Source organism: Rhinichthys klamathensis, unplaced genomic scaffold (genome assembly GCF_029890125.1).
Source record: "Rhinichthys klamathensis goyatoka isolate OS25496 unplaced genomic scaffold, OSU_Roscu_1.1 h1tg000230l_1, whole genome shotgun sequence".
NCBI classification, from domain to species: domain Eukaryota; kingdom Metazoa; phylum Chordata; class Actinopteri; order Cypriniformes; family Leuciscidae; genus Rhinichthys; species Rhinichthys klamathensis.
The window spans coordinates 1,207,631-1,223,708 of record NW_026606754.1 but is presented as its reverse complement, the minus strand read 5'-3'; the positions used below and the strand labels follow the sequence as shown (position 1 = coordinate 1,223,708).

The following is a 16,078-nucleotide window of genomic DNA, read 5'->3' as shown; positions in this document are numbered from 1 at the left end:
CAGCTTGTAAACAATGTCATCTAATTAAATTTACCTCAGAAAAGACATTCAGAATTCCTTAGTCAGCTAGAAAAATAAACTAGAGCATTTTGCTAAATGTATGCACTATATTGCAAAATCATTGTATTTTTACTTAATCTGCTCTTGTATGACAGCCACCAATTTAAATGTTTATATTAAAAATAATGAGTAGAAACATAATGAAGTCATTAAAAATGTATTATTATAACGTGGTTATTGCGCTTTAAACATAAGTGACACACCAGCTGGGGTTTACAGCATTAGTTGAGAGAGATGTAATTCCTTGAGGAAATGTGCCATGTACTGTACCTGATATAATACTGTATATCCCAATTTATCCTTATTGAATCAAAATCTAATCGAATCATGAAATATGTGTCAATGCCCAGGCCTAATTTATAGTTGTCCAGGTCATATTTCACGGTAAAAATACATTTTATTACGATTCTTTGCATAATGACTTGATTTTCATGACAATTAAGCGCTTTCTTTTGTCAGATGTACCCCATTACCCTAAACAATTATGATGTAGTTATTCCCTACATTAAATACATTTAGTTCCTGATATAAAAAATAAATAAATGAAAAACCATTTATAATTGTTTTATGCAAAAACCTTTATTTAAAAATTCTTTACAAGGTGAAATTAACATTACACAATATGTTAAACATGGTAACACTGATATTTTTACAAAAAAGTAAAAAAAATAGCTATTTATCAACAAGTCTTCATGACTTAAACGAAATTGTGCTTTTTTATATAAAACATATATATAATTATTTATTAAAATAAAACATCTACTGAGAAACTTGGAAGTTTGTGACGAATGAGAAAGACACGTAAGCTCTGTTTCCTTAGTGAATGTGGGAAAGAAGCCTTGGATTTCCAGCAGAGATTCTTCAGGTGCTCCGTCCTCTGCGATCACATCTCTGTCAGACAGATAAGATTGAGACAGCTCAGGTCAGGGGCGTGAGATATCATGCATCTGGGGAGTTATGATTCATGACTGTCACTCCACTGACAGCGGTGCATGCTGGGAGTGAGCGCTGTTTAACCACTGGCCTTTGTTAGTAATTTAGCACTGATGGACATTTTACCTTTATTTCTCAAGAATGATGTTATTATAGATTGAAGGTTTTTGAAGCACAATGTGACAAGACAATGGGTGCTGATGTGTAATGCCAATTGTTTTCTGTTATATTATCTACTATAGATAACGTATCAAGTTAAATGGCAGAGACATATGAAAGTAACTCAATAGTCCCCTCGGGTCCTGAGCTTTGCTATCACACCAAACATTCTGTGCATAGAGAATACTTTTGGACTTGTAAAAAAGGATATGATAAATAAGTTATGACAGCATGTGTTTTTACATTGCTTTAACTCATCAAAATAAGCAAAAAAATAATAATTTAAAGTCAGTTTAATGTAACTTAAGTTGAAATTACTTAAACATCCAAGTTGATTGTACTCAAAAAAATTAAGGCAGCAACTTTTTACAGTGTTATACTTTTGATCTAGATTAATACAATTCTACATTGTAATTCTCATTAAGCCACATCATGCTTTCAAAAGATACATTTTTGGGGGAAAAAGGTCCAGCGAGGTTCTATATAGAACCCTGGGCTTCTTGACTCGATTCTAAAGAACCGAGAAAGAGTTCTATATAAGGAGAACATTTCTTCAAATTTACCTGGTAATTTACTTCTTTTTTCTAGCGATAAACTATGTTTACGAGCTTTTTATTTCAGAAAAATGTACTGATATAAAAAATGTACACAAAATGAATTCATTACAACTATGAAACGTTAAAGGGTTCTAAATGTGAAGCGCCTGACGGAACCCTTTTCTTCTAAAGAGTGATTGAGTCGCATTTTCAATTTTAATATAACATCTGCCTTAAATGTGACCAAACGGTGTTTATACCTGCAAGCTCTCTGTCCAGGTTTTCGATGAAGCTCTGTAGGTCGCTGGTGTCCCCGAGCCTGGCTGTAAAGAGCAGAGAGAGACAGAAGACGTCAGCACACTGGAACGCTCCAGACATTTCCCGTGGAACATTCCAGCCAGAAAGAAATGCGACCCTCTGAATTACGTAAGGCAAGACAATAGAGGGAGTGAAGTTCCCCATGCATGATAAAACGCCACATGTTCAAATGGTCTTAATAAGCCAAGGTCACAGGTTTGATTTAGACATAAACGCAGTTGTTTCTTATTTCAGTGTTATTGTTAGTTTGGTAGATATTTCAGAACACCGTTTGCATTCAGTCTAACAGCAGAAAGTATTGAAGGTGCACCTGCATTTTAAACGCCTACGCCTACATCCATCCATTCCTTGAATGAGTGTGGTTTACTAGCGTATTTACTAAAACTTCTCAGGTAATGTCATTGGTGTGTCCAGGTGTGAACGGAATTACAATCAGAGCTATAGAAATGTGTCTTCATATTTACAAGTATCAACTCTCTATGACAAGAAGAGCAAAAGAGATTGTGAATCTCAGTGTGTGGCCTTATAAAGGTTAGACACAGATGGACAACAGTGGTTATATATGGATATATTATAATTGTCTGAATTAAATTATCGCTGGATATTGGTAGGGACGTGTCCCCAGCATCCCTAATAAATTCTATGCCCTTGTAATAAAAATAATAACACTAGTAAAACGCATGCATATAGATCGTCTTTTAAAGTGCCCGTGAAGCGGAAGTTGCAAAACGACTTTTCTCCAGTGTTGTGACGTATTTCCGAGAGAAACGAAATACTAAATGAGGCAAAATAGTGGGCGTGGCTTTTTTCCCAACTAGCACCTGATTGGATCGAGAAAAGTAGGTGTTGTCATTCAGCCTGTCTACTGTCAGTTGGAGGGGCGTGGTTACGGATGTTAGGCAGAACCCAAACCGTGAAACCTACGTCATCAGGGAAGGTCCTATGGTCCAATGCAGAGGCGAGGGAAAATTTCAGATTTTGATTAAAGATTATGAAGCCAAAAAAAATGTTTGTGTGGATTGACTTGCATGGATGAAATGTTTACCACAAAACGATCAATTTAGGCAAACAAAGTAAGTATGGTCAATTTTGAATTCATGGGGACTTTAAACTGACTGATTGATTCAACTGGTTTTTAAGATGCCTTTTCTGGTTCACCATCTTTATATTCAATTCCTTCACACCAGGATTCATGCATTCTGAAGCCAGATCAAAAGCCTCAAAGCAGAACAATCCACACACACACAGGCTAGAATAAGCACACAGGGGTTCGAGCCATGAGCCATGGGAGGGCCTGTTTAGTAAATGTGACGCCGTCTGCCGGGTGTTGTGATGTTAATACCTTTAGGTGCCGAGGTCATGCTTGCGATGTGGAGCTCCTCTTGACTGGCATTCAAACTGTTTGCCAGCGAAGCCTCACTACCTGAAAAGACACAGAAGGGTTAATGTCTGCCTCATACATCTGAATGCCAGGCTGGCTGAGCCACACAAGGGGATTGATATCACAAGAATAAAGCTTTCTTACGATCAAAGGTTAACTAATGCATTTATTCTATTACATTAGGATCGTGAGGATCAAAACCAAGAGAGATGTGAATCACATTAGCACAAGCTATAGAAGTGTCTCTGTGTGTGGGTCGAGTCTTTATAAGAGGCAAGAGCTAAATCAAAAGTTCAAGAAAGTTTTCATTTATGCTTAAAGCTAGTCTGTATTACATATATTTGAAGTCTATGGTTTGTCCTCATTTAGTGAGAACGTGGGTGTGTGTGTGTTTGATAAAAGCAGAGAATCATATAATCCATTGAATTAAAAAAAGGAATGAAAATAGTGACTGGTGATTGAGAAATATGAGCACAAAATCTAAAATATTTTAAGTAGCACATGAAAAGGCTCTGTATGTGTGTCCATTAAGTATGCAGTGCAGTTTGACTGTAGTGTACTTACAGTAGTCTGAATCGTCTCCATCACTGACTCCTGTGTGTCTCTTCACATCTCTCAGCACGTGTTCAGAGCTCAACTCCTTCACAACATCATTAAACTCCTGCAGTAAGTCTCCCAGCTCCAAATCCAACTCTACAATTCACATCGTATATTAGAATTGCTGAACCAAATACTGAGAAATCATTTTCAACTATTTATGGCTGATGTCTACATGAAGACATTATAAAATGAATAAACTCAAATAAATCAAATCTCCTTGATATACATCACATTTGAAATAATATGGAATTTTATACAAGAAAAGTTTAAGCTTACCAGAATTATTTGGTGTAGACATGGTGAGGCTCTCTGAATAGTCCTGGAAACTGATGATTCTTCTCAGAGAGTGTTTATATAGACTCCACCCAGCACACAATGCGTCGACCAATCACAGCACGGCTTGGTTTCCGTGGTCACAGTAAAGAAATTTCCCCTGACTCCTACACACATGATGTCACATGCGGAAGAGAGAAAGCTCGTTTCCAACCACTCCTTTCACAGCATTATTCACTGGAAGACAGCCTTCAGATAATGTCCAATAAATCAGATATACTTAAAGATTCTACATAATGACTATGCTACCAACTCACAAATTGCTTTTTTTGTTGATTTCTTATTTGTCTTAATTTATTCTACCATTGCACTCAGGTTAAATCTCTTTGGGAGAACTTAAGTTGTTATATTTCTCCTTTTTTAAAATGGGATTTAAGCTTTTCATAGATACATTTCTTTATTTTATTTCGGGAGTGACAATGCTATTAAGATTGTTGTTTATTTGTGTTGCATTGTAACAAAAAAAAAAAACCACAAACACAGATTTCTCAAGACTTTGCCTAGATTTGATGTCTTTATTGCTGAGATTTCCCTAATTGTAAAATCTCTTAAACTTGTTGATAACAATAAGAACAAGTTTCTCACGAAATAGCTATTTCCTGCACATATTTATTACTGGTTGAGGTGCCATAATATTTCCCCATTTCCTTGATGTGTTCAATGCAGTGCTGTTTCTTTTCTTGCAATTAAAAAATAAGGTAACACTTTAGAATACGGTTCCTTCGTTAATGAATAACTACACAAGAACTAATGAGTAACACAATATTAACAATCTAGTAACTATTATTAGCTAACAAGAAACTCTGATTAACGAACTAGTAAGTAATAGCGCACAGATGAAAGTGGTAGTTCCCTATTAACTAATCAATAACTACTATTTTTTTAATGCTTCCCAGAGTGAAAAAGTTCATTAACAATCTAGTAACTATTATTAGCTAACAAGAAACTCTGATTAACGAATTAGTAAGTAATAGCGCACAGATGAAAGTGGTACTTCACTAATAACTAATCAATAACTACTATTTTTTTAATGCTTCCCAGAGAAATACTGAAAATGTTCATAATTCATGCAAAACTAATCAATAACCAATGCAGGATAAATGACTAGCACTACATTAACATTTTAACTGCTACTGTAAACGAATACACAAGGTTGTGTATATTATCAATATGTAATAGCATAGGAGACTTATGATTTGGGAAAGCTGTTAATAATTGGCCTATGCTGTCTATTTATCAACTGAATAATTTTAAAGAAATGGATTTTTAAATGCAGTTGTCGGGACCTTACTCGTCCTGTGGCCAATTTTCCGGCATTCCTCTGGACTGGCATTGAATCACTCGAGGCATGGTGAGTACTGGGACATATTGAGGCGTCAGCCACCCAAAAACCATATACAGTGATTACCTCCCAAAAAATATGTTTTTATGTATGTCTCCTAGCTCATATATATATGTGTGTGTGTGTGTGTGTGTGTGTGTGTGTGTGTGTGTGTGTGTGTGTGTGTGTGTGTGTGTGTGTGTGTGTGTGTGTGTGTTTGTGTGTGTGTGTAACTAATGACTAAAGTGTTACTACATACTTCTAAAGACATTTTCTAAAAGTACCATTTAAAAGTTCACCAAAAATCTCAAACGCTTGAAATGACTTTTGTGTTTGGTTGCACAAATCATGACTAGATCATGTAGTAACACTTGAGTCATTAGTTAGTTCCTACTTCCTATTATTAGAATACGGATCCAAATAATTAGTAATTCCCATAGAAGTATGAAGTACCACTTTCATCTGTGCACTATTACTTACTAATTCGTTAATCAGAGTTTCTTGTTAGTTAATAATAGTTACTAGATTGTTAATATTGTACTCATTAGTTCTTGTGTAGTTATTCATTAACGAAGGAACTGAGGTTACTGTGTTAGTAGGAGTGTTTTTTGTAAGGGCTGTTATCATTCTTATTTTATGCATATCACTTTTTATAGTTTTTCTTTTTTCAGTAGTTCCACTACACCAAAAAAAAAAAAAAAAAAAAAAAAAAAATGCTGGTTTACAGAATATTAATAGAATATAACCGTGGCTAGAATATGAACATGAGAGCTATCAGATAGATGTGATATCACTGGTGCCCTCACGATGGCGTCACTGAGACATATTAACAACACAGCAATAATAAAAAAATAAATAAATAAAAAAAACATAGCAATACTACAAATATAACTGTGCATTTTGTTTTGAAATCCACAGTTCCAATTCATGTTGTTTCAGGAAAGCAAAACTGAACATCAACAATTGAAATGAAAAGGTATAACTACTATAATCTCTCTTATTATAGTTTAGACTGTATATGTTATTATAAAGCATTACAGAGAGCTCAGTGTTGAATGGGGGAAAATGCTTAACCGCAACCCATCTATCATTAAAAGGCATTCAGGCAGAAAAACATCCCGTCAGACCAGTATTTTTCGCTTTCACCCAACGGCTTTATAATCGCGGGTTACTCTCGAGCGTCTCACCTGTGGCACAGGTACGCGGCGCGCTCCCGACGCATTTCACGCGAGCTCTCCTCGTGCTCACAGAGCTCAACATGTTCCTGAAGAATGGACAGCTCAACACCACCACATGATGAGCTGGACGACTCTACAGGTCAGTGTCATATACAGGACATCACTCGGTATTAGTATTATATTTTCAGAAAGAAAATATTTCACGTATTTTGGCGTAGAACGCCAAGTCTTTCAGGCGTTTCACGGAGGTAAAGTCCACAGAAGTCAGTCTGCAACTCCGCATTCAGTGTGTCAGGTGTGGATTAACACGTTTCCAACTATTTCATTTGGTGGTTTCAAATAGACAGACACATTAGACTACTGTATACAAAGAAATAGAAGATAAACGTCTAAGAGTTTAAAGGGACAGCGTCCAAAATGTGTTGCTGGCACTTTCCATGTATAGAGCACAAATTAGTGTCCCATAACAATTTTTTAGAGCAAATAAAAAGCAAAAATCCCATGTTTGTTTGTTTGTTTTATTCAAGAAAGCTATCTTAGATATTATGCATTTATTATTTATCACACTTTTTTAAGCTTAACTATTCAACCCTGTTTATAACAATAAAAACGATCAAATAGCCTACATAATTAATTATTGGGAAAATATATGCTTATCAAACATACACATCTGTTGCAGAACCTGTTAAGCCCCTTAAGTGTAAATCTGTCACTCTGCCATTTCCTTTAGAACGTTTAACCTTTGGACTTTATGAATGTTTTACAGGATGTTTATTTGTAAAATATTAAGCAAATAAACTATACATACAAACAATATAGAAAAGGGCTGGGAAAAATGACGAAATATATTTGATTTGATTTGATTTAATATTTGGTTACTGACACTTTATTTTAGTGTCTTTGTTACACACGTTAAATGTTACTAGAGTAATTACTAAATTGTGCTTAACGACATGCAACTAACCTAAACCGCACCCTAATCTTAACCATAACCCTATAGTAAGTACATGTAGTTAATTATTATTACTCAGTACTTAAATGTATGATTACACTGTAACACTGACACCTTAAAATAAAGTGTAAGACTAATAGTTACATTGTACTTACTCAAATAAGTACTGAGTTATAATAATTAACTACATGTACTTACTATAGGGTTACAGTTAGCGTTAAGGTCTGATTTACTTGCAATAATTATGCATAATTTACTGTTATAGTAAGTACATATTGTAACGTGTAACTAGATCACCATAAAATAAAGTCTTACCTATTTAAATTCTGGAAGAAGATGCATTGTTGGGGGATGCATTTATTTTTTTAGAATTCAAGACCTATTTTGTAGTCTTTATGCAGATTATATATTCTAAAGTAAACTCTCTGGCTGCTGGAACACCAAGTAAGTCTAAAATACAGCCTTTGCAAAAACGCATTCAAAAGGGGGAAAAAAAGACTGGCTTGGTGGTTAAGGATTACACAGTGTGGTTAAACTTTTATATGGAAAGAAGGGTGTTGCTTTCTTTCAAGTAGTAAGTTGCTTCTCTTGTTTTGCAGTGGGTGCTTCTCTTGGCATCTGCAGGGCAAATCCAAAGCCTCGGAAAACTGTGTTTTACCGTCATTGAGGAGCAAGAAGCGGGCGTTAAGATCGGAAGCCTAAGCATGAACTACTCGGCTCCATACCAGCTCCGAGACGAGACGCACATCAGGGTGGACGAAAGCACAGGCGATCTGTTCACTAAAGAGCGCATCGACAGAGAGACCTTGTGTCCGCCACATCAGGACGGGGACTGCACATTTCTGAACACTGCACTCGTGGGTCTTAATTTCGATTTGGTGCCGATACTATTTGTTGTGGATGATGTTAACGACAACGCTCCTTTTTTCGAGAGGAACGAGATTCATATACGCATACCTGAAGATGCATCAAATGGGACGGGTTTTCCACTGGATGACCAGGCACAGGATAGGGACACTGGCAATAATGGCTTGATACATTACCATTTAAAAGGCTCCGATGGCTTTTTTGGCATCAAACAAGACGGGTATGAACTTGAGCTGGTGGTACAAAGGGAACTGGACCGGGAAACTCGGGAAAACCACTTCTTGGTTCTTGTAGCAGTAGATGGGGGTTCAGTGCCACTCAGCGCTACAGCTAATCTCATTGTAACTGTAACCGATGTTGATGACAATTGCCCAGAGTTTGACGCCGATAGCCCCATCACAGCCACTGTGGCAGGATTAGGAATCAAGGGCGCTGCGGTGGCACAGCTTAAAGCCACAGACAAAGACCTGGGCCAAAATGCCCAGATCACTTTCTCCTTCAGCCGTCAGATCTCAGACAGGGCTAAAACGCTCTTTCACGTGGACGGACACACAGGTCTGATCAGCCTAGCTGTTGATGTGCAGGTTGACAGTTCTGAGAAGCACATGTTGAAAGTCCTTGCAAACAGCCCACTTTGCCCCCCTGCTCAAACTCAGGTAACCGTAGACATTAAGCCGCTGGCGAGTCCAGAGCCGACCATAAAGATCAGGTTTGTCGCAGAGCATAAAAACCAAGTGATCGTGTTACAAGAGAACGAGCCCCCCACTGTCTTGGCCCTCTTGGAGATACAAGACACCTCTAGTGATAAAGGTTCCCTGTCCTTAGAAGCAGACAGCATGCCATTTTCTTTGAAACCGCAAACAGGCAGCTATTTGCTTTCAACCTCAAAACCTCTAGATTTTGAGATGTGCAGGGAGTATGATGTTACAGTAGTCATTTCTGATCCTCACGGCACACGGCTGCATGGAAGGAAAGTCATAAAAGTGGTGGTTGAAGATGTGAATGATAATGCCCCGAAGTTTGATCAAACACGATATGAAAAGGATATCAAGGAGAACAACACGGCTGGAATGTTTCTTCTGAAAGTGCAGGCGACCGACGCAGATGCAGAACAGTTTGGCAAAGTAAAGTACAGGCTTACAAACGGGGGGCCTTTCAGTATTCATGAAGAGACTGGCGTGATTTCGGTAGCAGAGTCGTTGGATAGAGAACAGCAGGAGACGTACACCCTGACTGTTCTGGCCCGGGACGGCGGCGATCCTGCACAGGAGGGCTTTGCTCTTGTGTCCGTCAACGTACTGGATCTGAATGACAATCCACCGGCCTTTTCAACCCCACATTTCTATTTCTTTGTGTCTGAGAGCCTTCCACGACTTTCCCAAGTTGGGAAAATCCCGGTAAGTGATGCCGATGATGGAGACAACGGAAGAATAATGGATGTGCGTATTTTAAATGAAAAGGTCCCTTTTGCTATAGACCTGGTGCAAGGATCGCTCCGCAGCACCGGCGAGGTCGATCGTGAGAAGCAGGATCGCTATGAGCTTCTGGTTGTAGCCGTCGACGGCGGCAGACCGGCTCTTTCCACTACGGTGAAAATGACCATTTTTGTCGAGGATGTCAATGATAATCAACCCCATGTCCTTCTTCCTAGCAGCAACCTCTCCTGTCTGACCATATCTCCAGCTACCCAAGCAGGGAGCATGATAACAAAGATCTACGCCATTGATGAGGACTCGGGAATGAATTCGGACATCACTTACCAAATTGTTGCGAGTGAACCGGCTCTCCAAAGCCCCTTCCAGATTGACCAGCACTCAGGAAACATCACACTGGTCCAGCGCCTGAGCGGCGAGGACTACGGCATGCACCACCTCTTCGTAGTCGTTCGCGATGGAGGAAAGCCAGACCCGCTGCAGACCACTGTGTGGGTCAACCTGCTGGTCAACGAGACTCTGGAGAAATGTCAGGTGAGCGCAGTGCCAGAGTACCTGCCGGCGACGCTGCCGCCTCCGAAGCCGCTACCTGTCAAAGACTGCAGAGGCGATTCAAACGCCTGGCTCGTTCTTCTCTGCGGCCTGGGCCTGATGGTCATCTCAGGCGGGGTTCTTCTGGTGCTTGCAGTGGTGTTTATTAAGCACAAACACACAAAAAGGAAAGTAAAAAAAAAGAATACATGGGAAACTGGAAATCTCTGTGAACTGAGCCCTTTAAACTAAAGCGATATTCCAGTTAAATGATTATGTATAAAAAATATCACAAAAGTTTGGGGGGGGGGGCTTTTTTGATAACCTGCATATAGTATTCATTGACATTAGTATTGTATAGTCAGCGTGTTTCCGCCACAGAATAAAATATAAAAAAGGTAATTGCGACTTTTTATCTCACAATTCTAACTTGTTTTTCTCAAAATTGCATGACAAACTCGCAATTGCGTGTTGTAAAGTCAAAATTGTGTGATATAAAGTTGCAAATGTAAGAAAAATGTCAGAGTTGTGAGAAAAAAAAGGTCAGAATTTCAAAAATTCTGAATGTATAACACAATTGCAAGTTTATATCTTAATTCTGACTTTACAACACAATTGCGAGTTTATATCACATAATGTCAGAATTGTGAGATAAAAAGTCACAAATACCTTTTTTCTTTTTATTCTGTAGTGGAAACAAGCTTCCATAGTATTGTAATAGAAACATGATACTTATACTAAAATATAAATATATTAGTATGGCATAATTTTAGAGTCCTGCTTCCTTTTTCTATAATAATGTGTTTATTTAAAATAAAATAAACTCTTAACATTTTTAAAGCATAAAATGAAGATTAAGGACTGTGTTCTGTTAATTATCTGTCAGCAATGGTGTGACAGTTCTGGAAGTAAAATGAAAATACTTACAGGTGCAGTCTTGCAGAAAGAAAAGTGCACTTGTTTGGATTGTTCTCATGTTTCTCGTCTTGTGAGTCATCGTGTCGATGCCATGAGTTTATTGGCGCTTTTCCATTACCAGTACCGGCTCGACTCGACTCGGCTCGCTTTTCGCTCCGTTTTCCATTGCAGAAAGTACCGCCACAAATAGTACCCGGTCGTCATAGCGACGCATTTCGTTCCTCGTTGCCCCATCAAGCTCTCGCTGGATCCTCTCTTCGGCAACCAAACAAAGGAATGTCTGCACCTCCTCGTATGACCACGACGTATTCTTCCGAGTTGCCATAATAATAGTAGTAAGTTTAGTAACTATCTCTGGCCAAACTATTTAAAAATGGCGGGATTATTCTGGATACTCCATCTGGCGCGTGCAATGATGACGCAGATTCTCTGTGACCAATCAGCAGTCGGCATTGTTTTCACGTCACATTTTAGTATCGCCTTAGCTCGCTTAGAACCTCGCCGGAGGTGGTACGAAAAAAAGTACCCGAAAGCAGTTACAGGTACAACTTTTACACAGTGGAAAACCAAACAAAGGCGAGTCGAGTCGAGTCGAGTCGAGTCGAGCCGAGGCGAGCTGGTACTGTGTAGTGGAAAAGCGCCATATGAGAGGCTGTGCTGGATAGTCTGATGCATTCAGCACAATCATCTAGATCATGGAGCAATATGACTGTTTGTCTGCTATGCTGATTTAAACCATCGGCTATGAATTCAACTATTCCAAAAATGAAAATATTGATTGACCCTGTTTATTTTCTTAACAGCAGCTCTTATTGTGACTAGTTCATGTTCACCAAAAGCCACATAACATTTTAGGCATTGTTCTGGTCATCACATCGTTCTCAAATCTTGGCAGCATAGTTAACTAAATCCATAATGCTGATTGATGGTAATGAAATAAACAAGGAATGCTGAATAAAGAAGCATTACCATTGGGATACATTGGGATGTTCTTGGGTGAGCTTGAACTTTATCCTTGATGACCTTCAGCTTTACACATTATAAAACAGACACTTTTTCAATCAATTCCTGATTGATAAAATTAGAGATTGACCGATATTGAAAACGATACCAATAATTTACATGTTTGTGTGCCCAGTAACCTATATACAGAACCAATATTTATTGGGTTAAAGCTGAAATCTGTTAGCCTGGTTAAAACCAGACCATTCTCAGTTGTAACTGAGTTATGGTCTGGCAAAGCGTCATAGACAAATCATTTCCAGAGGGGCGTCACCAACGGACGTCACGGATAGACCTAAACCCAATCAGAGCGATGAAGGAGATGACGTATGCAATCTAACGATCGCTTATATCACGTCAAACCGTGCAAATTATTCTTTGTTCTCAAATTGTTAATGTTAACAACATCAGCATTGCGTGACTACATTTAATGCCCTTCCGATGTTTATCTTGTTTTCGCGTGGACCAGTTGCAGTCTCTTTTTTTCTGTAGCCACTCCGAAGTCCGAAGACTTTTGCATTTTACAGCGGGTGAATCTGTTGTCACTGGTGATTGTCTTTTGAACCTTTCTGGATCCGCCATCAAATGAATAAGTTTAATTATATCAAGTGCTGTGAGAAAAGGCTATAAATCTCTACCTCCAACATCCTCACACACAATATAGCTTATACTAGCCGAGACTCTGCTTTATGTGTACAGATGTGTGTGTGCAGATGTGTGTGTACAGATGTGATGTAATGACGCAAAGACATGCTTGAATTTCCCGCGGAAATCCACCAGTACCACTGGAATTAAAAACATTACAAGCTTACCGTTTTGAATCGAGCTACGGCAAGCAGCAAGTTATGAACACTGGCTGATTATGTACTTGCTCAAAAATTTAGTTACGGAATGCAGCTTTAATTTAGCACTTTTTTTCAATACTGTAATTTCACTCCCTCCTTGCATAGAAAACACACTTCTAATAGAGGAGTGTGAAAAAGTGCCAAAAAAATAAAGAGCACTGTAACTAAAGTGTCTTTTTAAAGGTAAACAAACGGTTACCAAATTAAGCATGTAAAAAATAATTCTAGCAATTTTATTTTTTAAAGAAGCATAAAACATTCTAAACCGCCTGAATAAATAAAACATTGCAAACAATCAAGTCCTGACACTTTTTCTGTGAATATTAATGTTTCACTTGTAATATGCCACAGTAGGGAAGCAAACTGGGTTTTGTGTTGATTGATTTTAAGTCCCAATTCTAATTTCAATAGTTCAACTTAGATTTTTTTAAAATTCATATAAACTTTAAGCAATAATATGCACAATCAACAAATGGTTTCCATTGTGACTAACAGCACATGGAGTTTAAAACACGGTTCGTTAGCTAATGCTGTGGAGAAACCTCCTGAGAAATTGTATGAAAATCTCAAGGAATTGTAAAGGTTGTCAGACATCATTCATCTCATACCCGCAGGTGTCCAGTGTCTTCCAGCCAATAGTGCCTTTCTCAAGCTCATTCAGGAGATTCAGAGACTCAATAAACATGCATGGAATGAGGAAACTGTAAATTATTCTCTTTTGAATGCTGGTGATTTGGACAAGATTATGCATGAAAGAAGTGGTAAGAACTTTGATTTTGACTTATGTTTCTTTATACAAGAAAAATAAAAGAAGTGTCCAATAAAAGAAGTTCTTGAAAGAAAACAAAACAGATACCATAATCATAGAAGACATGAAAGGGGTTTTATCAATGACACAAAAAGCATGTTTAGGCAGGTCTGCTGAGTGCAGGTGGAATGAGAAAGCACTTCCCGAAATAAGATAGGAGTAAGAAAACACCATCAGGTAACTGTCATGTTTCCGCATACGGGCTAGAAAGATACTTCATGTCTGATTCTTAAATTGCATTAATATCCGTTGCTGCTCCTCTTCTTTATGTGCCTCAAGCCTGTTTTTGACCCTTACACTTTTTACGGCCACTGAAAGATAAATACTGTCAAAAAGATAAATTGTGTGTTATACTTTTAACTATTTGAACATATTTGATCTGCCCTCAGTAGTTCAAATGAGCCCACGAGACAACGTCATATTTTCCAAAAGCATAAAGGGTTATGCCCCTGCAAACATAATGTTCTAAATCAATGCGTCAATAGAAAGATTTACTGTACTGTGTTGGTATGTCAATTGGTATCAGATGGTCGCACCATTACTGAATACTTACAATTTAGCCTACTATATTTCAGATGTTTAGCGTATAAAAAAAAAAATAATTAAATTCTGTTGTAAAATAGATTTACAAAATTAAACCATGGAGAAACAATATATATTCCTTAAATAATATTTAAATAAATTGTAGTATTATTATTGTTGTTGTTAATATTATTATGAGAAGTAGGCTATTCTATTATAGGCCTACAATAGTAATATGTATCTGTTATCATTTCTTCTAGTTTTTCTCAAATAAAATTATGAAAATGCTCATTAGGCATTCTCTCAGAGCAGCTCTGGAAATGTTCATGTATCAATGTCCTTGTGTTGTTTGTGAGACGTACGCGTCATGTACTTGAGTATGTAGTAAGTAGACGAAACAGCACAGCTCATTCACACAGAGACACACAGAACAAGCAGATTATATATTTACATAGCAGTCTTTTGTGCGTGCAATATTCACAGATCATGTCGCGATTTGATTTATTGTAGCTTTACTTTCGATTTATTCATCCATACATCTACCAGTTTGTGTGTTTTACGGGACATCTGCATTATAGCCTACTGTAAATTTTAAATTTTCTATATCCAAAGTATTCCCATACTGGCCAGGGCTTCGCGCGCGTGTGTGTGTGTGTGTGTGTGTGTGTGTGTGTGTGTGTGTGCGCGCGCGCGTGCGTGCGTGCGTGCGTGTGTGTGTAGAATTCGACAGCATTTCGCTTTCGGCTGGGTCTGCATCACTGGTGTCTGTCTTCTCCGTCACCTTCTCCATATTTTTTTCTCCCGTCTGTTCTCCCGCCCTTCAATCAATGAATGCTGTAGTTTCCGGAGCACAATGTTTTCACCCAAAGTATTTTATTTTTTTAGTATTATTTTTTTACTCAGTAACAGATATGATTTCAAATGTAGCGAACTACAATACTTCAAACAAAACCACTTAAGTAAAAGTAAAATTACAGATTTTAAAAACTACTTAAGTAGAAGTACTCAAAAAAAACTACTCAATTACAGTAACGCGAGTAAATGTAATTCGTTACATTACACCTCTGAACATGTGTCTGGGACGCTACAACACAGGCTTGAGCGGAAACAGCTCGGGTGAATTATATATATATATATGCATCTACAGTCAAACCGAAAATTATTCAGACACCAGATATAATTTTTGATATTTTTTTACTAGTGGGTGAAGGACACTATAGTTCATTTATATAAGTGAGGATAGCAAGGTGTCTGAATTTTTTTTTGGTCTGACTGTATGTGTGTGTTTGAATTGTTGATATCAATTTCACTTTTAATTTCCAGGATATAAATTCTTGATATCAACAATTCAATTTTAACTAGTTAAAATGTGAATTCTTGA

The 16,078-nt window shown here is 37.8% G+C and overlaps 2 protein-coding genes across 2 annotated transcripts; one reads left to right on the top strand and one right to left on the bottom strand.

Moving 5' to 3' along the window:
• Nucleotides 1-911: 911 nt before the first annotated feature.
• On the bottom strand, nucleotides 912-4,416 carry si:dkey-27i16.2 (regulator of cell cycle RGCC-like). The gene is made up of 5 exons (XM_056265201.1): nucleotides 4,264-4,416; nucleotides 3,952-4,080; nucleotides 3,349-3,429; nucleotides 1,949-2,011; nucleotides 912-951 (listed from the first exon to the last, which is right to left on the bottom strand). Exons 1-5 carry the CDS (start codon nucleotides 4,283-4,285, stop codon nucleotides 944-946), a joined length of 303 nt encoding a protein of 100 aa, XP_056121176.1. The 5' UTR covers nucleotides 4,286-4,416; the 3' UTR covers nucleotides 912-943.
• Nucleotides 4,417-6,830: 2,414 nt separating this feature from the next.
• On the top strand, nucleotides 6,831-10,902 carry pcdh20 (protocadherin 20). The gene is made up of 2 exons (XM_056265198.1): nucleotides 6,831-6,958; nucleotides 8,371-10,902. Exons 1-2 carry the CDS (start codon nucleotides 6,935-6,937, stop codon nucleotides 10,852-10,854), a joined length of 2,508 nt encoding a protein of 835 aa, XP_056121173.1. The 5' UTR covers nucleotides 6,831-6,934; the 3' UTR covers nucleotides 10,855-10,902.
• The last annotated feature ends 5,176 nt before the right edge of the window (nucleotides 10,903-16,078 follow it).